Genomic DNA, 23,013 nt, shown 5'->3' with positions numbered 1-23,013 from the left:
ATCTAGTTTTAAAAGCTAAAAAAGATGGTCATTTATTGGAGGTGATGTTCTTTTTCCTTTTCTATAATGAAGTGTTGTTGATTTAAATTAAATGGCAAGGAGTGACAAAATGGATTGTCTGTTGTTGATTAGATTCTCCTGTAATACATAACTCAGCTGGATGAGATACAGTTGATGTTTTTATAATAGAGTTCAATGTGTAGCACTAATCTATCTTTTCAAATTACATGCTTTCTCCACGTCTAGTAGACTCAGTCATGTTTCATGATTAAATTACATAAAGTGCTTATGTAATAAATTAAAGCCCATAAATGACTGCGAAGTAATAAATTAGGTTGAGATGTAGATATCTCAATACTGTAAACGATAGATATTAAGCGTTACGCAATGTAACCATTGTGTGTCACGCTTATAAAAAATGTTGTAATAACAAAATTCAAAGGCGGTGAAATATGTAGTTTAATTCGATGCAAAACAATGAACTTAGAGTTTGACATGTCGTGAATCAGAATGTCACTATGCAACACGTTGATTTGAATAATTCTGTGATGATTTTATCTTGATTACTGCAATTTTTCATTGACAAAAGTTACATTTATTGGTAACTAAATCAAATTGTAGATATATCATTTAATGATAAGAATATGATTGGTTCTATTCTCCTTTTAAATAATTAAAAGTCCCTCGATTGTGACATCAAGAGCTTAATAATAAGTTAAACATTACCTGCCAAAGGGACGTCGTAGGCTCGTAGCTCTTTGTAAGGGTAAATCAGAATGCCACTATGTTTGGTTATTTGAAATTGAAAATTAAAAGTTAGTGATTTTTTAATTTATTTTTTCCTAAAAACTGTTAAAGATCCCTCAATTAAATTTTAATTCCAACATATTTAGCATTTATTATTTATATCAAGATGGAATCAAATAACCTAATTTTTAGGTTATTATATCTTTTTTTTTAAAAATGACTTTCACTTCTTTGTTTGCCCCCTCAAAATAATGAAATTCCAATATGATTTTATATGTTTGAATTTGAGTTTGCATTTTTGTTTGATTATATTAATATAGTTTAATTTAAAATTTAAGTGAATTAAAATAAATTATGAAAAGAATGATTTTTATCGATTTTTAACCCATAGAGAAAATAAATTATAACACGTGGATGCACGAACTTGATTCGAACTAATGAAGCTGAAGGGTTGTAGTTGCACACTACATGTGCATCCTATAACTAAATTCTGGGAGTGGAAAAGTAAGGTATGATTAACTTGCCAAAACACACATAATAATAGCATAGTTAAACAGAAAACATCCACAACACCAACAATACAGTTAAAACATAGCAATAGGCCAACTAATGTGAGGAGGCAGTAGAGTTACCATCGTCATCAGAAACCCATGTATGAACCTTGTCCATGTTAGCAGTAGTAGGAGCAGCAAGTAATGGGTGGTCCGTATGAGTATTTGGCGGTGAAGAAATTGCTCTACGTACATCGTCAACAAATATAGGAATCAATTGCATCACTAACTCCTCCTCATTTCCTGTTGGTGTTGATTGAACATTCAAAAGCACATTTCCTATTGGTAACGATTGGATATTCAAAAGTGTTGCTGGCGAGGTAGCATCAGATCCAAGAGAGATATGGAGATTCGGGCCGTGGTAGCTTTTTGCTTGAGATTCAAGACTATATACTCTTCTCTTCTTTTCCCCTCCAGCGGCTTGGTAATATGCTCGACACTGATCATCAGCATAACAATGAGCCTGTGTTTGCGGCGGTAATATTTCTTGAGATCGTTCCTGTAAAAGAGTTCAATAATTAGTGAAATTTAATCAGTAAAGAATATTGAGCACTCAGTTTACAAAATAAAAGGAGACATGAAAGTCTCATATAAATTCAATATAAGTATAGGAAATGGGACTTACATGTACGATAGGGGATTGCTCACCGATAAAAGATTTTCCAGCATGACCCTGTGTATGGTCATGGAAATGTTTCTCACTTGGCTTTATATCTCGACCCTTTTCCACAGCCTATACAAAACACATTTTCAAACTGAGGATAAATTGCAAACAAGTTAAATTGTGAGTAAGCCTAGATCCAATAGTGAGACACTGATTCCAGGATCAAACATTCTTAGCAGTATAAAACAATCTTTCCACAATTTAGCATCAGAACATGCTCACAAGTCTTTTGCGATGTAGACATGAACTTACAATAGGATAAAGCTATATCATGTAACTTTCAGATAATGACCTTCCAGTTTCTTAAATGTGTGTGCATAATTCTAAAAGGAGCATTCATGCTAATCTTTTTTTTGGTTGACAACATGCATGCTAAACTTATTAAAGATACCGGAATTTTTTGTCCATGCGATGCGACCTGTGCAAGGGAACTAGAGTGAGTATTTAGGGTGTGTTTGGTATGAAGAAAATGTTTTCCAATTATCCCATGTTCGGTTAGTTAAAATGAAGATTGGTAAAAGAGATACAGCGAGGATTCAAGAATTCTGACTTGGGAAATCAATGCCATCATAGATAAATCGTTAAATCCAACCAAACTTCACTATCATTCATTTATAATAATATCAGTAATATTAATAATCTCCCAACTGAAGATTTCTCTGCCGTTCCCGTTTCTTGACGCGACCTATTTTATTCTCTCCAACTACACAAACTTAAGATAATTGATTTTGAAGGATCTGCATGGTCTGTTAGTAAGGAGTATATTCTTGCCTGTTATTCAGTTTCTTTACTAGTAACACCTAACTACTAGCATTAAGTTTGCAGTTGATTGGGGCAATAGACACAAGAAAAAGGTAACTAAAAGAAAAGGGAAAGGCGAAAATGAAAGGAAAGATCAAAATGGTCTGAAAAGAAAATTTGAAGACCATCACAGTTGCTTCATGCACTCCCTGTGACATGTCTTGTATCAAAGGGGACCTGGCTATAATGCCACTGCTGAACGGTACAACAATAATGTCAATATGTAACCAAGTAGAGGGAAAACAATTGTAGTATTAAGTTAGAGTTGCAAGGAGGGTAGGCTAAGAAAATAAAGATGATTAGCATTCATCAGTAGCAGGATAAGGAACTGGAAAGCGGACAGATAGCTATCTTATTATATGGGCTACATGTTTTGTGTAGAACTCATCCATTGAGTAGTGACAACTGATATATTTATTTTATCAGTAGCACCTATTTTCATTTGGAATGGAAGATTTATGCTATGCTATTCTTATACTCTCAAACCGAATTTTAACTTGCACCTTTGGCTCCAACCTCAAACTGGTATTATTCAATTTGCACCTCTCACTTTACAAGAGAGTAACTCAATGGATCATAATAAACATGCAACTAATAGTTGCAGGTAGTAAATTGAGATTGCAATGTCAAAAGATAGAGAACGAAAAAATCTAATAAGTGTACCAAGGAAAATATATACATATTTTCAGAATGTGAAACCTATAACTGCAATATGCAAAGTGTATGTTAAAGTTGTTCTTCTCCTGATAAATAAACTAATCTTTCCTAGATCAATAAGCTGTAAGACGATATCTGCGTGAGTCATAGCATTGCAAGGATACTCAATGATCTGATTAACGCAGTAAATTTTTTTAATACATATTTGGGAAAATGGAGTTGTTTCCAGCTACAGAATGGTAACAAATAATACACCCATTCACAGAAAAAAGGCAATTTACACCAATCCTTCAAAACTCTAGAGACTTAAAAACAACCTAAGCTTCTGAAATTTAGTTGTACTAATTAGAGCAAATTAGATAGGCCACCTACTTAAAGGCAGTAAGTAAACACAGAAGCAGTCTTACATACTTCGCACCTGATGATATAAACTTTAAAATCCACCTCTAGCTCTTCTAAGATGCGAGCTAAGAACGAACAAATCTTAAGATGAACTGAAAAAGGATTAGATCAAATTTAATTAAGTTTCAAAAATTTGTATAACATGCTTATAGGTTAAAGAAAGGATAAAGTCACGAGTCCAACTTTTCTTTGTTCTCTCATGTTTTTTTTATGACAAAAGGGAAACCCGCAGCCGCTACCCTTTGGGTGCGCACAAAGTAAAACCACCGCTCCTATGCAATAGCTCGCAAACCACATAAGAGAGATAACCCGCACTAGGCAAGCCCGGTGCAACGAGCTCGACCCAGAAGGCAAACCCCTTACTTTCGTTGGCAAGTGGTTTCGAACTTGAGACCTCCCATCCCAACCCCAAACCACTAGGCCACCCCGAAGTGTCTCTGTTCTCTCCTGTTAGGTTCCCAACCTAAAAATTAGTTCACTAGTTTGTCGTTTCAATCATAATTTGTGCATCATCATAGTTCATTCCAGTTCTTTACATTCTTGTCCATTTGTTTTTGTATACTTTGAACCAACAGTTTCAATTGTGCACCTCATCCAGGGAGCTGGAAGTTGGCAAAGTTACTCTTAACTAATTTCTCACCTCCGCATCATGTAAAACTTGGTTTGAATTTCAACATTTTGTTTATCTAGTGATATCACAGGGGAATAAGATATTGTCATGAATGAGGTAATATAAAGTCAGTTTGCAATCAATACCAACTCTTTTGTACTGCAACTGCTTTTCTTTTACTTCAAGAGGCACATGTAGCTGCTAAAAAATTCACTATTTCCCCTAAAGCTAAACACACATATTCGCAATTTGTGAAATAAACAGGAAATGTATTCTCAGCGATGAAACTACAACTACTTAAGCAACAGCAAAAAATATCATTCTCTTATAGTAGAAATATACAGAACAGACAGAAATCAGATAACAGTAAATGGCCAAAAATCTTCAGTCTACATCTGTTGAAATTATGTCATCTTTCAAGTTACTGTACATTTCAAGAATTGCATACTTAACCCTAAACTGGATCGTTGTAACACACAAGTATCAAAACAATGGACCATTTTAATAACCAGGAACTAGCAAAAATTGGATGTTAGAGTTTTGAAAGGAAGGTGAATTTCAGCAATCAAAGCAAATTGATAAGTATAATACTACTCCAGAAAACTTACGGAGAGCGTGCAAGCAAGCAAATGTTGAAGAAGGTACCAAAAATCACCTGTAAAGAAACTAAATTGAAAGAAAAGAGAGAGAAATATACAGTACCTGCAATGGAAATTGGAAAACCCTAAATAGCAATAATTCACCCGCGAACGGCAAGAGGTATTTAAATCATAATCGGCGACGGAGAATTGCTATTGTACACTTTTTGACGATTTTGTTTTTCTAAAAAAATTTTGTCTCCATTTGATATGTGCAAAAGTTACATTGTGCTTTTTGCTAACTAAATTTTGTAATGTGTATTTCTTCACTGTTTCTGAGCATTCCACCACTAACATATAGTACAACTCTCATCACTGTGGGAAATTTGATCCATTGCACAACTCTACAAGTTCAGTGCTCAATTCTTGTTTCACATGTTACTCCATAAATATGCTTTGCCAGTCTTCACCTGTTGAGTCAGGAACCTAAATACAACAAAAACAGTAAAAGTGATCAAATAAGTCACTTAAGGAAAGAAAATACTCCACTTTATCTAATATTCTAAACTTCAGGCAAGGTGCTGAAATTAACATGGCTGACCCCATTTCAGCTTATAAAGTTTTCTTTTCATGTGTGTTAACCTCTAATGTAGTCATATCCTTGGCTATTCTTTGTTCAGTATAATTAATAATAGACATTCTTAGTTTTCTAGCTATTATTATGACAACTTAAAATTCATTGTCCTTTGTGAAAATTGGAGTGCTCGAATAAGAAAATAGCTCCAAAGCTACCAGAGTCCTAAGGTATAGGATAATAAAATTCAAAGAGATTTAAAGGATAATGAGAATGAATGTATTAACTCATCAAATGAAAGAACAAAGCTCCTCCAAATATACAATAAAGTTTTGCTTATAGTTTCGTCCATTTTCATTTTATGTGAATTTTCAATTCGTAACATTGTCAAGTTATTTTTTTGAGTTTGGTGTAATTTTATAATTGTTGATGATATTTCCATATATATACAACATGATTTGAACTATTTATAAACCATATATATGAATGATTAAACACTCATTTGTTCTCTTTTTGATGTTCACTTTGGTAAATATGGTGAGATCAAATGTCACTGACTCTTTTATTTCAAAAAATACATTGACTTTATTTGGTAAATACAAAACTAATACAAGATATCATTTGACAAGTCTACATCATGATTCCATACTACTATTAAATTACCTATGTATTCAACGAGAATATATCTTTTGCAATAAAATTTTCCTTGGATTTTTACCCTTAAATTCTTTTTTTAGTATTTGAGTCATGCACTTGCGAAGAAGATTTGACCTCCTAGAGAATGTGAGAAGTTTCAAATATAAATTTTTCATAAGCTAATTTAGGGAGAATATTTTTTTTTTAGAAGGCCAAAAGTAAGGGACAAATAAAAGAGAGGTGTTTTGTGTGTTAAATGTTATATGTTTGGATGTCTATTGCTTTAAAGTATTTGTGAAATAAGAGGAAACCGTTACTGAATTTATCTTCTACAACATTTACGGATCACAAGGGCGGGCATAACCAAGTACCTGCAGAACAGCTTGAAAGATCAGTCTCTCATCAGCTGTCCCATGGTAATGTAAGGAATCATTTACATTGTTATAAAGAAGCGGCATCAGAGACAGAGGTAATACTCTGCTTTCTTTGTTTTCATAGAGTACTAACTCATCATGGTTGCCCCTGCTTGAACCTGCCCATGCAGATTGGTATGATCTTTGATTGACGATTTTAACTGTCAGGTATATCCAAAGTCTGAAGGGATGTTGGAAGTGTCCGCTTTAGAGTTTGTTGCATAAAATGCTTCCTACTATATGCATCACAAATAAAGGTTTTCTTTTTCAATAAACAGTACTGTGTGAACTATTCCTGCCTTTAATACTTGTGACAGATCATTATTACCATTTGCAGAATAGAACTCGAAATTCACGTCTCTAATTGCTCGCGAACTTGATGGTCCATTGTCATCAGTAATATAGTTAAAGGATTCATAGATCTATTACTATGATAGTTAGAGAGCCTCCATTAAGATAACTTGGTCTTGTGGGTGACGAAACCTTTTGGGTTGGATGACTATCTGACATTGTTCCACGGTCTCAGTTATAGACATACTCGGAATAAGTTTGTGCCAGGGAGAGAAAAAGGCCAATTCTTTACATGTTGGAAGGATTCGAGAAGTAGCAGAATCTCTGAGAGGAGACTCATCTGTGTAGTTGTCTATTTAACACAGGTCTGAATCATCTGAAGAGATATCAATTGGAGAGAATGTAGAACCAACCTGTATGGAAGGAGAGATGATTAAGCTTTTAGTAGCTGAATCTAACATTAATTCTATGTTTTCATTCAATTTTTATCATAATGGAAGACACTCTTAACTTAAAAAGTCACAGTTACTCCATTATTACAAGATATTCAATTACATTTGTTTATGCTCAAAATTTGTCTATCCATTGATAATATTGACTCTCATCTTTCGTCGCTCTGCTCATATTAGTTTTTTCTTGCTAGTGCCACTTATATAGTGAGAAAGATATCATGAACAAAAACACGCATCGAATAATTACACGAAAATTGATCTAATCTGTGTAATGGCTAACATGGGATATAAGACCGTACTTAATTATACAGATTACAACTCACACACAAATGCCAAATGCAAGTTCCCTTCATGCTAGACACACATTCTAACTGTCCTTCCGTCTCCATTCTCTTCGTCCATGTCGAATGCCAAACACATACTTAATGTATAGGAGTAGTCTAGAAAGTTGAGAGAAACAATTTTGCAGCAGAGGTCAGTTCTCCTCATATTTTCCTTGAATTTTTTGGTTCATGTTATTCTATAAAATAATTCTTCTACTTCTTCTTTTTGATTTTCTTTGATTTGTCTATTTTCTTTTCTTACATTTGTCTATTTTCTTTACTTATAATTTTTCTTTTTGGTGATTACCTAATTTGGTTGATATATGTCTCAATTCTAGCATTCACACTGTTTTATCGAAAATATTATTTTTTTCGTAAGAACTTCGATTTTTCAATTTTTAGAGTCGTCACTTAATTTTTTAAAAAAATATTAAGAAAACTAACGTTTTCAAAAGACTTAAACAGATAGAGTTATTAAAAAACATTTAAGCGGTTCGGAGATTCATATTAATATTCTAGGAAGGCGATCACTTTAGCAGGGATATTCAACTACTTGCGGTTCATTTCTTATACAAAAAAAACATACTAGAAGGGCTGTAAGGAAACGGAGTGAAATATGGCATCATGCCTCTCAAAACCTTCTGTAGGAAAATCATTTGCAACTAAACACGCTGAGCTTAATCATAAAGACGATAACAAGATAAAATATAAAAAAAAAAAACACAAAGAGGCAGAAAGGGGCACAACAAAATGGAGTCCGAAACTTAAAGGGTACAAAATATAAACAAAATTTTTAAAACGGTATATAAAATTTTATATTAACCAAAACGGTAAAATCGCTGCATCAACAGCGACTTACCTCACCTGAAAAAGCAAAAACGCTGCCTCTGCAGCGATTTTGCAAAAGTTGTTTTTTTTAATAAAAAAAATGAAATCGCTGCAATTTCTTAAAAATTGCTGCCAAGGCAGCGATTTTAATTTTTTTTTTAAAATAAGGTACATCGTTGCTGAGGCAGCGATTTATAAAAAAAAAATTAACAAATCTGTAAATCGCTGCTGTGGCAGCGATTAAAAAAAAATTTTAAAATGTTAAATCGCTACCTTGGCAGCAATTTAAAGAATAAAAAAATTTTTTAATGTTTAACATTTTGTAAAAAAATTTTTTTTTTTTAAATGTTAAAGCAGCGATTTTATATAAAAAATAAAATTTATAATATTTTTTAAAATTTAAATATATAACTTATAAGAAAATATACATTATTTTAAAAAATTAAAAATAAGTAAAGTAATAAATATATTTTCTTTCTAAAAAAGATATTATATTGAGTTTAAATTTAAATAATATTTGAATTCAAATAAAATTTTAAATTCAAATAATTAAATTTTTTAAATAAAAAATTAAAGGCAGCGATTTTATTAAATTTTTTTTTTAACGAAATAGCTGCCTACAGCGATTTCCTTGATATATATATAATATATATATATATATATAATATATATATATATATAAAATAATTAAAGATAATCGCATGTAAATAGTGTAGATGGATTGATTGATTCACATGTAAATAGTAAAGATTTTGTTTTATAATAAATTGTTGAATACAGAGTTCACGTGTAAATAGTATCAATATTTTTACAATGTTATAAATTGTTAAATTATCATTCATATTGCATTCTAATTTTTCAATTTTCCAACAATCTTAAAATTCTTGCTATTTTTCTAATTCTCTAAAGTTTTTAAAAATCTTTTCTTTATAAGGTGAGTTTGAATTCAATCATTTGATACTTATATTAATGTTAATATTTCTTTTTATTTTTTGTGTATAGATATGCATCCGTCAAATGTATACGTACATCCTGGTCCAGTAGAGCATGATTTATTAACATTCAAGTTCATCATTGTTCCGAAGGAATTTGGAATGGTAGAATAAAAGAAGAGAGGTCTTGCTTATATACGCGTCGTGGTGATATTGAATTTTGGCAACATATAAAATATCATCCATTACATTCTCGCATCCGTCAATATTTTGAAAATTGTAGATTTAAAGGAATTCTTGATGTAGGATGTGTGCCGTATGACTCCGTATTAATTTCTGCTTTAATTGAAAGGTGGCGTCCAGAAACTCATACTTTTCACATGCGAACTAGCGAGGCTACCATAACTTTACAAGATATTGAAATTTTATTCGGATGGTAGTAAATGGTAGTCCTATAACTAGTATCGGGTAACCATCCTGTTAATTCAAATATCATTTCTTGTCTACCTATAATCCCTAATGAATCAGCTCCATTTAAGATATTGAAATTTTATTCGGAATGGTAGTAGATGTTAGTCCTATAACTAGTATCGGGTAACCATCCTGTTAATTCAAATATCATTTCTTGTCTACCTATAATCCCTAAAGAATCAGTTCCATTTAAAATTATAGAACTACCATCTACTACCATTCCGAATAAAATTTCAATATCTTAAATGGAGCTGATTCATTAGGGATTATAGGTAGACAAGAAATGATATTTGAATTAACAGGATGGTTACCCGATACTAGTTATAGGACTAACATCTACTACCATTCCGAATAAAATTTCAATATCTTGTAAAGTTATGGTAGTTTCGCTAGTTCGCATGTGAAAAGTATAAATTTCTGGACGCCACCTTTCAATTAAAGCAGATTTAATCCGGAATCATACGACACACATCCTACATCAAAAATTTCTTTAAATCTATAATTTTCAAAATATTGACGGATGCGAGAATGTAATGGATGATATTTTATATGCTGCCAAAATTCAATATCACCACGACGCGTATATAAGCAAGACCTCTCTTCTTTTATGCTACCATTCCAAATTCCTTCAGAACGATGATGAACTTGAATTTTTAATACATCATGCTCTACTGGACCAGGATGTACATATACATTTGACGGATGCATATCTATTCACAAAAAATAAAAAGAAATATTAACATTAATATAAATATCAAAGGATTGAATATATCAACAATATCATATAAAAGTATAAAATTAATTAAAATAAATTAAAAATAAAATAAATTCAAACTCACCTTACAAGAAAAGGCTTTTAAAAACTTTAGAGATTAGAAAAATAGCAAGAATTTTAAGATTGTTGGAAAATTTAAAAAGTAAAATTCAATATAAATGATAATTCAGCAATTTATAACATTGTAAAAATATTGATACTATTTACACGTAAACTCTGTATTCAACAATTTATAATAAAACAAAATATTTACTATTTACATGTGAATCAATCAATCCATCTACATTATTTACATGTGATTATCTTTAATTTTTTTTAAAATATATATATATATATATATATATATATATACATATATCAAGGAAATCGCTGTAGGCAGCTATATATAAAAAAAAATATATACAAAATCGCTGCCAACGCAGCGATTTATAAAAAAATTATTTTTTTTTACAAAATGTTAAATCGCTGCCAAGGCAGCGATTTCATTAAAAAAAAATTTTTTTCTTTAAATCACTGCCACATTTTAAAAAAAAAAAAATTTTAAATCGCTGTCACAGCAGCGATTTACATATTTATTAAAAAAAAAAATTTTTTAAAATTCGCTGCCTCAACAGTGATGTACCTTATTTTAAATTAAAAAAAATTAAAATCGCTTCCTTGGCAACGATTTTTGAGAAAAAGAATTTTGAAATCGCTGCCTAATAAAAAAAATTTTTTTGCAAAATCGCTACAGAGGCAGCGATTTTGCTTTTTCAGGTGAGGTAAGTCGCTGTTGATACAGCGATTTTACCATTTTGATTAATATAAAATTTTATATACCATTTTGAAATTTTTATTAATATTTTGTACCCTTTAGATTTCGGACTCCAACAAAATGAGGGCATAAATGCCTAACCAATAATATCTAACATGATAAACTACTAAGTTGGGAAAGAATGATTCCGTGTAAATAAAAAAAAACAAGATACCGAATAAGACAGTGACTTCACTAACATTTTAAACGACCGCAACGAGATCGAATGAACCCAAATAAAAAATCAATCAAACTGCGAGACAACTTACATGAAGTCAGATCTTAACAACCCATCAAAGGTCGATCTAAAACTCAAAAGAAAGAGAACTCCAGCAAGGATTTCGAGACATTCAAAACAAGCAATGAGTACCACACTATCTCGGTAAAATGAACAAATCAATGCCTATTCGGTCAACAATACCCAAACAAAATTAGGATAAGCATATTCGCTAACAGGAAACTCGAAGAAGACTTGAACATAGAACAAATACTAAATCACCTTGATTAGGGAAACAAATATTCATCAATTTTTAACAGATTAACAAGATGGGAAAAGATCTAGACTTCCATCAATATAAAACCTTTTGAACTGGAAGAGCACAGAAAAACGCGATTCGAGTATAATAAATTCAAACAACTGAAAGAATCACGGCTGTTTACCTTGTAGTGGGCAGCGAAACAGGGAAAACACGAGCCAAAGTGACGATCTTCTCACAACCGTACTGAACTCAACCCCCCCCCCCCAAAAAAAAAAAAAAGGTTTGGATGGCAGTTGAGTCTCACAACTCAGAAGATACCAACCCTTACCTCACTAATCGTATTTGGTGAATTTTCGACTTCTTAGTGTTTTCCTGGAGACTTCTTTCAATTCTCTCAACTAAAATCTGTTTCTGACTTTAAATCTCAAGATAAATTTCTCCTCCCTCCTTCAAAGAAAATACCCCCCAAAAAAATCCCTTCCCTTCTGCTCCAAGCGATTATTTATAGCAGAATTTTAGGGTTCTGAAGAAGGGGGAGGCGGGGGAATTTTCGAAAAAAAAACAGGGTAAAAATGAGAATTCAACTCCCCTTTTGAATTCGAAAAACCCCGAGGACGAAGGAGCTAGCTGGGTTTTCGTATGGGATTCGACCCAAATCCCGCAATATCTAGAAAAACAAAGAGCGCTGGACGGCTCGGATCAAAGATAACGTCCTTGCGCTCTTGCATGGCTTGATCTCACGCTTGGAAGGACGATTCTGCGCTGCCATAGCAGCTGCTCTTGCTGCTGCTGAAACTTGTACGAAAAAGTGGAGAGATACGTCGGGATGCGTCAGTCTTCACACGAGGAGGGCGACGCGCATGCCGCTACAATCTTCTCACTCGCTCGCTGATGCTGAAGAAGCGCCTTCTGGAGAGTTGTCCTTTGGAAGTTGGAGCGGACGCGCGTCCTGGATATTTCTCTTGGAGAAGAAGACGTGGCCGGGTTAGGAAAAGGGCGTTTTATCGGGTCGAAGGGAAGAGTTGGGCTTGAAGGAGTAGATGGGTTACTGATTTAAATTTGGGCTGGGCAGCTATGGTGGGCTGCGTGGAAAATTGATAAAAAGGGCCCAAAATGGTCTTCTAATGGGTTTAAATAGATGATAATTAGATGAATGAATCAATATAGATTAATTAGGTAAGCTTTTTGATCTTACCAAAGTAAAATAATCAAAGTAATTATAGAAACGACTAACCCGAAATGGTAAACTACAATATGACTAACATAAATGTAAAATACTTTTAAGAAATAAAAATAAAATCTTTTTTTTAGAAAGATTTTGAATAAAATAGTATACGTACATACACATATATATATTTGTATATATTAAACAATTATAAAATAGTAAAAATTGTTTAAAAATAATTTGCAAAAGATATTTTGAACTTTATAAAGACTAATCATTTTAAACTTGTCTTAGAATTAAGAAGCTCGTCAATTAATTTATATCGGGGAGGGTCAAAATTGGGTGTCAACACACGCTATATATTACCCTTCCTTTTGCATCTCGCTTGATCTATTTTATAATTTTACATATGATCATTGTTTAAAAGTGAAATTTTCAAATAAAAAGAGATTGTATGATTTATATCCTCCATTCGTGTGGTCAATTGCTTTCTTGGAGCTCTATCTATCCAACGACTTGTGAAAAATTATTTTTTTAAGATGTAAAAATATAGTAATCATCCTATTTGTATAATTTGGCACTTTAAGAGTGTTCTATCAAAAATATCTACGCTTTTGGTTTCTCGCATATGGGGAAAAGAAAGCATTTTATTGTTCAACTTCAATACAAACTTTTTTTTTTCAATATCATAAGCCTTTAATGTTGGGCCCGTGCTAAGCACGGGCATGCCCATCTAGTTTTTATTAGAAAAGAAGATATAAAATATTTTCTCTGATCACTTTTAATTGTTATATTGGACATCTTAAAAATCAATTTGACTAATTTTTAAAGTTATTAGATTGCATTAATTTAATATTTTAAACAAAATACTAAGACAAAAAATAGTATAAATTGCAATTTAAAATGTTAGTTAAAATTCTTATATTTAGACACCTAAAAAAAAGGGCAAAGGACAAAACTCACATACTTTTAAGGCAAAATTACCATTTGTCCCTTATAAGTCTATAACTATAGAATTCCCTCAAACTGATACAGTAATATAAGCGTTGATACACTAATCTGATGCACGAGATACATTAATTGTTAAGTAAGATACATTACATCTTATACATAATACACTAATCTGATGCGAGACATACATCAATCGTTAAGTAAGATACATTACATTTTATATATGATACACTAATTTGATGCGCGAGATACATTAATCTGATGCGCGAAATACATAAATCTGATGCACAATATACATTAATCTGATGTGCTGATACATTAATCTAATGCGAAAAAAAAAAATTGAAAATTTGTAAAACTAATAGGGGATAATCATACTTAGAAAACTTAAAAGTGGGATTACTTGTCATTTTTCGTGAAAGAAATTGTGACCATTAGAAGGGGACAGAGGAATAATGATAATTTAGATAAGCATTAAAAAAAGGGAAAATTGAATATAATGGCAAACTAATAAATCAAATTAATTGCTATAACTACCCTTTGATTTAATTTTGTTCCGTAGCAAACTATTTGTCAGTCACCTCTCTCCCTCAAACTCTCGCTCGCCGCTCTCCTCTCTTGCTCGCTTCCTCTCACTTTTATGCAAACACAAGTGTATAAAATCTATTTCTATTGGTATAAAGCGAGAGGAAATTGTTTAAATACATATATTATTGTTGGGAAACTTACATAAATATACAAAAATAAAAAAATATTTACCATTTATAGCAATAATATCTTTTTTTCACTTGATCACTTTTAATTCATATTGCAGATTTGACATAGTATTGTTATAAATGGTAATAAATAAAAAGTATTGCTAAAATCAGTAATTATTTATTAAAATGTACTAATTTATGTAATTTTTCCATTATTGTTTCCCTCTCTCCCCTCTCCCAGATCTCGCTCGCCACCCTCAATTGCGTTTCTGTTTGTATAAAGCGAGAGAAAATTGTATATACACATGCAAATACATATATTTTCGTCCTATACACTTATAATTATACAATAATTATACACTTATAATTATACAATAAAAATACTCCCCTGCCCAGCTTCTTTTGTCTTTCTCTCTTTCTCGTTTTATACAAATTCAAATTGTATATAATTTCTATCTTTCTCTTCTTCAATTCGATTCAATTGTATATTCCCTGCTCAAGTCTGTTTTGCCTTTCTCTCTTTCTCATTTTATACAAATTCAAATTATATATAATCGTTCTATACACTTATAATTATACACTCTTTCTCATTTTATATTTTTGTTTTATATAATTCTCATCAATTGTATATGTATAGTGAATTATACATTTATATGTTTGTTATGTAGTGCAATTATCAAACTTTAATATATCATATAAATATGAATTTTATATTTGCTATATGTGAAAGTTGTCCTATAATTTTTTAAGACAAAATAAATGTAATTATTAGGACAAGTGATGCTATTTCGCGAAAGTTCCTCATATCGGTAAGCCGGTCGGCCGGTCCAGTCCAGTCCAAATTCCATCAGGTTACGCTTACACGCTATTCCTTTCTGTGTCGCCATCTCAACAAACTTAACTTCCCTTACAATCCACCATTTCTTCCTCTTTTTTCATCGTTTCTTCAACCGATTAATCTCCCTCTTCTTCTCCGATCTGTAAATTCTCCAGTCATGCATAACGGCGATGTTGGCTCTTCCTTCTACCACCAACCTTACTTACACAACCCAAACCCTAGCTCTACTCCCCCTGATCATCCCTACAATCCATACGCCTCCGCTCCTCCTGAACCTTCCACTTACTCTTCCTCCGACTACTCCACCACCTTCCCACCTTATTCTCATCAACAACAACCTTACACTTTCCCTCACCTTGATCAAAATCAACCGAATTATTATTATCCTCCGTATGATCAAAATCAAACCCCTATGAGTTACGATTATACCACACAGAATTATGGTTCCTCTCCTCATCATGCAATTGAGGATTATGGATCGTATGGTGATTCCGGTATTTACAAATATAATGGTAGGAAAGATGAGTTGTATAAAGAGAGTCGATCTGAGTCGAATGTTGGGGTGATGTTTGATGATTATGGGAGGCCTATTAATGTTCAAAATCAGAGGGAGAAGCAGGGATATGAGAGTAGTCGTAAAATTGTGAAGGCAACCCCGAAGATGGAGGAACAACAGGATGTTACAGCTGGTGTGTTGAAGTTCCGCGTCAAACTTTTATCTGAAGGGATTGGTCAGAGTGACATGGATGTGCTTTGTCAGGTTAGGAAGTACCATTTTTGGTGTTTGCACAAATAATGAAGTTATAATTGCCCTGCTTCAATCAATAAACTAAACCACAATTACTAACTATTTTAAGTCGTCTATATGAATCCTTTGCATCTACTTTTATGTTGACTATCGTGCCTATGCTTTGGTCTGCATACCACTACTTATTTATTTACTACCAGTTAACCAATTACAAATTCTAAAGTTTTGTATTGAAATTCGAATTCAGATTGGTCTCGATGGGATTCGCTTACTTGATCCTGCTACGAGCCGAACTCTGAGAATATATTTGCTGGAGAATGTGACAAGATGCGAGGTGAGTTTGTCATTTTGATTGTATTACTTCTGGTATACGTTATTTCATTTGCAGAGAAGATGTCTGTGAAATAAGTTCATTTATTATTCTTTCTTTGTCAGGTGTTGGATTCATATATATTTGCATTTTGGGCCAAAAACTCGGTTGACATGGAACCTAGACGTATCAGGCTGAAATCAAATAGCTATACGGTGAACAATATGCTGGACACTGTGACAGCCGCAAGTATTCAGGTTAAAAGATCTCATACTCTTAAAAATTTGATCTCATCTTTCTGTATGTTCGTGTTTGATAAATGTCTTGCTTGGGTTGCTACATATAACTTTAAGCCCCACAGTTGTGGAATGTGTTGAGTTACACAAAATGAATAGGCATTATTGACTTTTTCGCACACTATCACTCTGGAGGTAAAGACACAATAAGTGGTGAATTTGAATGTTTAGTTTCTTTTTCCCATCATGGAAGATTAATATTAGTTGGTGTTATCCACCATTTATGCTACAAGAAGTTTTAATCCATATCAGTGACGTGAGCTTTTAATCTGAGAGATGTCCAGTTTAGCTACTTATTTGGGGATAAAGAATTCTGGAGGATAGAGACAGCTAGGCTAATTGGTTTGCGAAACAGATGATGAGGTTGTACCGTGTTGAAGTGAAGTAAGGGATGGGTACATGAGTGTGTTAGAGTACCTAAGTAGAGTAGAGGACTAGGAAGGAGGGAATTATGGGGGAATGGCAGGGGAATTGATGGGGTTAAGCTTTTGCCTGTTAGTATTCGGCAGCTTATAGCAATAAAGATACTCTACAGTATAGCTGATTCAATCAGAGAGCAACATGGGGAATTGGTTATTTGATTGGTTCTGGATTGGAATGTTCCTGATATGAGGGTTTGATATCTAGTTAGGCTTGCGGCTTGCCACATAGGAACTTGAGTGGTTTATTGTAGAAAGAGGAAACAAGTGAAGATGCGGTGTTACTATCCCTTGTTATGGATCTACCTATGATGTTAGTTTGTTAAGAGAGAACCTGAAATATCTTGAGTTTGGAGTACTCAAAAACTTGACTAGTTTTCAGCTTATCATTTCACTAAATGCAAATAACACTAAATAGAACATCGGTGGATTTAACCACCCATCCTGCAACAACTGCTACACAGAAATAGGAGAAGTAAATAACTAAAAAGCTATAGTAATCTACTGCAAGCAACTGCTACACAGTAAAAAAAATAATTACTCCCTCCCTCCCTCCCATTTTATATGAGGTAGTTTGATTCGGTAAGGAGGAAGAAATGAAGACTTTTAAAACGTGTGGTCCAAAATGAATGATTAGAGATTTGTGTGGCTGTAAATCATTTTATTAAGGGTAAAATAGACATTTTATAGTTAAATTGTTACTTAATATAGTAATGTGTTAATTCTTTTTGGGACTGACCTAAAAGGAAAGTAAGTCACATAAATTGGGACAGATGGAGTAACTTATAAGTGAAGTAATCTACTTTCTAATTTCCTTAAATCTTCCATGTGTAAACCATTGTTAGACTAAAAGGGAGCCAACATGCGTCAGTTCCAAATTTGGTAAAGAATTATGCTCGGATACATATAGTAAAGAAAATTGAATGGTGGATATGAGATCACAAAGCAACAAGAATAGTTTGATTACTGCATGGCCATTAATGAAATAACATCATTTTTAGGGATGGAGAGTGCAAGACAATCTTGTTCAAGAGTATAGATTGGCTGAATGAGCCCAACATGAGTTAGCACAATATGTTAGGAGATCTGTAATCAGGACCCGTTAATGGGGCTGCTGGAAATAATACAGGGTATATGTAACTGGGATTTCGATTATTGCTTTATGGCAATATTCAAAGCCTAGAACCTAAATTTGATCCTTAGGAATTGTAAGTATTTGAATTTTCTCTCATCTTTATGGGAAAATTGCATGGCCTATAAAGTTGCCCAGTACAATAGAATTGGAAAAGCACAAGAGATTTGGTCCCATCAATGAAAAAGGAGCTTGTGAAGGCTACAAAGTGGTTCTCTAATTCGCTATGGACCGGCAAAATTGGTGTAGTAGGGATGACTAACTTTATTAATCCATAATATTCTGCCTCCCTCCTGTTAGCTAGTGGTGGATGGAGATTGATTAAGTGACCACTGGTCCATCCCTCCATATCTTTGAAATAACTTTGGAAGTTTGGTCAATTTCATTTTCACTTGAAACAGATATTAGTTCTTTGCTTCCTGGTAGTCTGATTTGTTGGGATATATTTTGGATATGTATGACTTGGAGTTAATTGATTAGGTATCTCTTAATGGGTTAGGGGTAACAGTAGAGGGATGATACTGATGTCTGATATCATTTACTTTGGTGGGTCAAGAAAATCCTACCCGTAGAGGAATCAGATAGGTGTAAGGTTTGCAACCCCCCGTCCCCAACCAAGCAAAGCAAAGAGCCACAGCCATCGCCATCTTGGTTTTTTCTTGGAAGGGTGTAGAAATTGTACTTCTCATGTAGTACCTGGCTCGATTTTATATGTCAAAATAGGTTAAAGTGGAGTTAATTCTAGCCAGTTTGGTTAGCCCTATTAGGTTTTATCCTGTATTTACACAGCAGTAGATTGAAGACTTAAAGTTTCATTTGATTGTTCCTCATATGGATGCTTGCTTATCTACTACATTGGAATTTCGATTAGATTTGTAGCTGATGCAACTACTATAAGTAACTGTAAGGTTAATGGATAATTCTTCTCCCTGTTCCGTGTATATCAAGTTTAACTGGTGTTCCTACTCTTCAGATATCGTTCACTTAAACTATTGGATACAATTGAAATTGTTTTTTTTTTCAATCTACTGTTGTTGCTCTCAACAAGACATCTAGATAAAATTCTCCTCTGAATACTTGACTAGTCATAACCAATGTACACATGCTTCTATTATGGGATTCAGGTCAAGGAGATGGGTGAGAGTAATAAATCTTCAGATTCAATCAAGGGATCCGAGCAAGCTGCTGAGAAGAAGAAAGGTTTTGCTGATTTAATGAAGTTGATGAGGCCACTAAATGAAGAGAAAGATTTCTGGGTTAGATTTATGATCAACAAATGCATTAATTTAGTGGTCCTGCTTTCCATTTCTTTCTGTTGAATTGACTACTGCAAGTAGATCTTAACAAATTTGTGGCTCTCTTTTACCTAATTATTCTCATGTAGGTTCCTGATGAAGCAGTTCGAAAATGCACTGCTTGTGCGACTGATTTTAGTGCTTTCAATAGAAAGGTACATTTATTTTGACCAGTGGGGTAAATGTCACATTTTTCGTACTCCCTGTTTTAATTTTCTCTTCTCATATGTCTTCTTTAAATCTGTATCAGCACCACTGCAGGAACTGTGGGGATATTTTCTGTGACAAGTGCACGCAAGGTAGAGTTGCCCTCACTGCAGATGAAGATGCACAGCCAGTTCGAGTTTGTGACCGATGCATGGTATGCCCTAGTAAAATAATGGTTTTAATTGCAGGTTTATGGTTTTCATTTATAAAGATATGTTAAATGTGACTTCCTTTTTTTTAAGTAATGGGATATTAAATGTGACTTTCCATGCTCTTATAATACTAAAGTCAGACTTTAGTTTGAGTATAAAAATGCTGTTAACACTTCTCACCTTAGCTTTTCTCTTACTGGTAAAAACAGACCTATTCCGGATGCTTTTCACTCTTTTTTAGCACTTGGGGATTTTAGATTCTTGTTTGCAAAATCCTTTGACCATATTACTGCATCTAATAAATTCGTTTTTGCATGAGATCTCAATTGTTCTAATTGATATAAATTATACACTTCTCTTATCTGGAAGCTAGGATGGGAGCTTTTACGGCATTGGTAGTTGCAACCAAAGAGTCAAATATGCTATCTTACAGGAAAGAATATAAAAAAATATAACTAGTGTCCTACTGGACAAACTTCATTTAGGATTTTCCCAATAAAATCGACCTTAATATATATCATTCAGCTCTATATCTCCTAACCTCGCCCTTAAGTTTGTCAGACTGATATGCTTTGAAGCAAACACAAGTGCAATTACTACTCGTACAAATTGAATTGAAGTGGATGTGAAAATGCTTTGGGGAAAGAGGGACATAAGGAAGTTGTTAAAATTAGGTCTTAGGCCTAACTCATACCTCAAAAGCTAGCTCAAATGGAGAAGGATTGTCCAATCCTTATAAGGTGTCCACCCATCTCATTAACCACTGATGTGAGGCTTTTTTTCATTCTTTAACAGCCCACGTCACGCCCCGTGCTTAGCATCTGGTGCGTGGGCAATTTTGATTTATGGGGCCCCAACCTCGGGTGAGACAGGCCCTGCTCTGATACCATGTGAAATTAGGTCTTAGGCCTAACTCACACCCCAACAGCTAGCTCAAAGGGAGAAGGATTGTCCAAGCCTTATAAGGAGTCCACCCATCTCATGAACCACCGATGTGAAACTTTTGTCATTCTCTAAAGAAGCTAATGAAGCTATGGACTCTTAATATCTGATAGTTATTGTATTCTAAAGCTTTTTCAGTCTTTCGTGACAGTGTCGTTTAATGCATTACATTCTTTTATCTGTTATTTTGTTCAACGATTGACCTTCCATATTTTGCATTCCCTTGTGATCTTATGGGTTGCAATAGTCTTGAAGCAGTACTTCATAAGATATAACAAGATTGAACTTTCCTCATTTTGCAGGCAGAAGTAACTCAGAGACTCAGCAATGCCACGGAAGCAACAACAAAAGTTGCTGCATTACAAAGTCATGAGGACCTTACAAGAAAACTCAAGGTGAATACTGACTTCCTAGGTTCTTTAAATTGTTCATCAGGGCTGTTCAGAAATGTTCTGTTTAGATAGGTCATTGGAAGTGTATCTTGGAAATCAGTGCTAATTAGCTTATGTCGACAATTATGGAAGTTACATTACTTTGAACATTTGAAGTATGTATTAACAATTTTGAGATGAGCAGTTGGATGATTGGATTGGAGAGAGAAGATGTAAGCAAACAAAAAATTATAATTTTTGCTACTTGAAATTCGCGATGTGCTTTAGAAAGCTTCTTGTTAGGGTTGACATAATATTTATCGATCGATTATAAGTTGTTCTTTTTTATTATGTTCTATTACTTCTATATATTCGGCCAGTGTGTACTTACATTAGAAAATTTCTATTGCATCTTCATCAGCATATACTAATTTCTACAATTGAATTCATAAACAGGAGGTGATGGAAAAAAACCGCAAGACTTCAACAGGTAGTATCCACAGCCGCAACAGTTTCTTGTTTAATTGGCTTGAATACATGTTTAGAATGATTGCTATCTGGAATTAGCATGCAAACGTTTCTATGAGTAGTACAAGTTGGTGAATGTTTTCTCTTGGAGCTGATGATGTCTGATCATTTTCAGGTCTTAGTTCTCAAGGATCTAATAACGGGATGAGAGAGGTAGAATGTCCAACTTGCACAGTCCATTTGCAGGTTCAGTACCATAGACCATGCTTCTCTTCCTGTTTTCTTATATTTGTCTCTGTTCCTGGAAAACCTTTTCGATTCTGTCAAACCCAAGAATAATGATTTTTTTACGGAATTTGACTTTGCAGGTTGAAGTGCCAGCTTCTGGATCAGAAACGATAGAGTGCAGCGTTTGCCAGCATCCGTTCCTTGTTAGTGCCCATTGATCTGCAGAGTTTGTTTTGTTATATCCCCGTGTTAAAAGCCAAGTGTGATCGTCCTTTACTCAATAGTTTTGAAAGAGTATCATGGTCTTTATTGAGTGATAATTGTATTGTTCTCTATTTCATAATGCAGATTTATGTACAAAAAAGAGGGGGGGGGGTGTTACAGTAGTTGTCCTATCTGTATAATACTTAAAAACTCGATCCGGGAAGTATAATGATCTATTCGGGCATGAAACTGAATTGTTAGAGTTCATTGTACAATGCATTTGTTTTTTAAGATTCTCCACTTATCGGGTCTTAAGACATCTGAATCGGTCAGATTTGAAATGGAGTCTGAAATCTTTGGTAATGGTCTATATTTTATATATCTCTCACTCTTCACGGATCCAAGGACAAAGTGGTAATGGAATGATTTATATTTTATATACCCATGTTTGATGTCACTTAAAGTGACGATTATGTTGTCAAAAACTTAATTTGATATGCTTCAATATAGTTGAGCTGCAGAGCCAATATTAGGAGTTCGGGATACTAAATTTCCTTCTTTTATCATGGAGTTGTCAACTTGTTTCGTTAAGGATTCGAAGTTATTGTACTT

General features: G+C 33.5%; 2 protein-coding genes and 1 long non-coding RNA gene across 3 annotated transcripts; 1 reads left to right on the top strand and 2 right to left on the bottom strand.

Annotated features, from left to right (window-relative positions):
- Window positions 1–1,240: 1,240 nt before the first annotated feature.
- On the bottom strand, window positions 1,241–5,616 carry LOC107009182. Its single transcript, XM_027914186.1, has 5 exons — window positions 5,612–5,616; window positions 5,481–5,496; window positions 5,041–5,223; window positions 1,924–2,031; window positions 1,241–1,797 (listed from the first exon to the last, which is right to left on the bottom strand). Exons 1-5 carry the CDS (start codon window positions 5,614–5,616, stop codon window positions 1,354–1,356), a joined length of 756 nt encoding a protein of 251 aa, XP_027769987.1. The 3' UTR covers window positions 1,241–1,353.
- An 863-nt stretch (window positions 5,617–6,479) lies between these two features.
- Window positions 6,480–13,187, bottom strand: LOC114076149. Its single transcript, XR_003576966.1, has 2 exons — window positions 12,159–13,187; window positions 6,480–7,337 (listed from the first exon to the last, which is right to left on the bottom strand). It is a non-coding gene; the product is annotated as an uncharacterized LOC114076149 (long non-coding RNA).
- A 2,401-nt stretch (window positions 13,188–15,588) lies between these two features.
- On the top strand, window positions 15,589–22,764 carry LOC107011828 (protein FREE1-like). Its single transcript, XM_015211484.2, has 10 exons — window positions 15,589–16,389; window positions 16,625–16,711; window positions 16,813–16,944; window positions 19,659–19,790; window positions 19,919–19,984; window positions 20,080–20,190; window positions 21,433–21,525; window positions 21,958–21,991; window positions 22,145–22,215; window positions 22,338–22,764. The coding sequence occupies exons 1-10, from the start codon at window positions 15,787–15,789 to the stop codon at window positions 22,413–22,415; spliced, it is 1,407 nt and encodes a 468-aa protein (XP_015066970.1). The 5' UTR covers window positions 15,589–15,786; the 3' UTR covers window positions 22,416–22,764.
- The last annotated feature ends 249 nt before the right edge of the window (window positions 22,765–23,013 follow it).

The sequence above is a fragment of the Solanum pennellii genome, chromosome 2 (genome assembly GCF_001406875.1).
Source record: "Solanum pennellii chromosome 2, SPENNV200".
NCBI lineage: Eukaryota > Viridiplantae > Streptophyta > Magnoliopsida > Solanales > Solanaceae > Solanum > Solanum pennellii.
The sequence above is the reverse complement of the archived record's forward strand: the minus strand, read 5'-3'. Positions and strand labels throughout refer to the sequence as shown.

What these genes read in the sequence shown, in the direction of transcription:
- LOC107009182 (XM_027914186.1), bottom strand. An exon ending in TGCTTGCTTGCACGCTCTCC is followed by an intron (nt 2,032 to 5,040) that starts GTAAGTTTTCTG and finishes TGTTTTGTATAG; the next exon opens with GCTGTGGAAAAGGGTCGAGA. An exon ending in AGCAATCCCCTATCGTACAT is followed by an intron (nt 1,798 to 1,923) that starts GTAAGTCCCATT and finishes ACTCTTTTACAG; the next exon opens with GAACGATCTCAAGAAATATT.
- LOC107011828 (XM_015211484.2), top strand. Translation starts at nt 15,787, where the DNA reads ATGCATAACGGCGATGTTGGCTCTTCCTTCTACCACCAACCTTACTTA. An exon ending in TTAGTGCTTTCAATAGAAAG is followed by an intron (nt 19,985 to 20,079) that starts GTACATTTATTT and finishes AATCTGTATCAG; the next exon opens with CACCACTGCAGGAACTGTGG. An exon ending in GAGTTTGTGACCGATGCATG is followed by an intron (nt 20,191 to 21,432) that starts GTATGCCCTAGT and finishes CTCATTTTGCAG; the next exon opens with GCAGAAGTAACTCAGAGACT.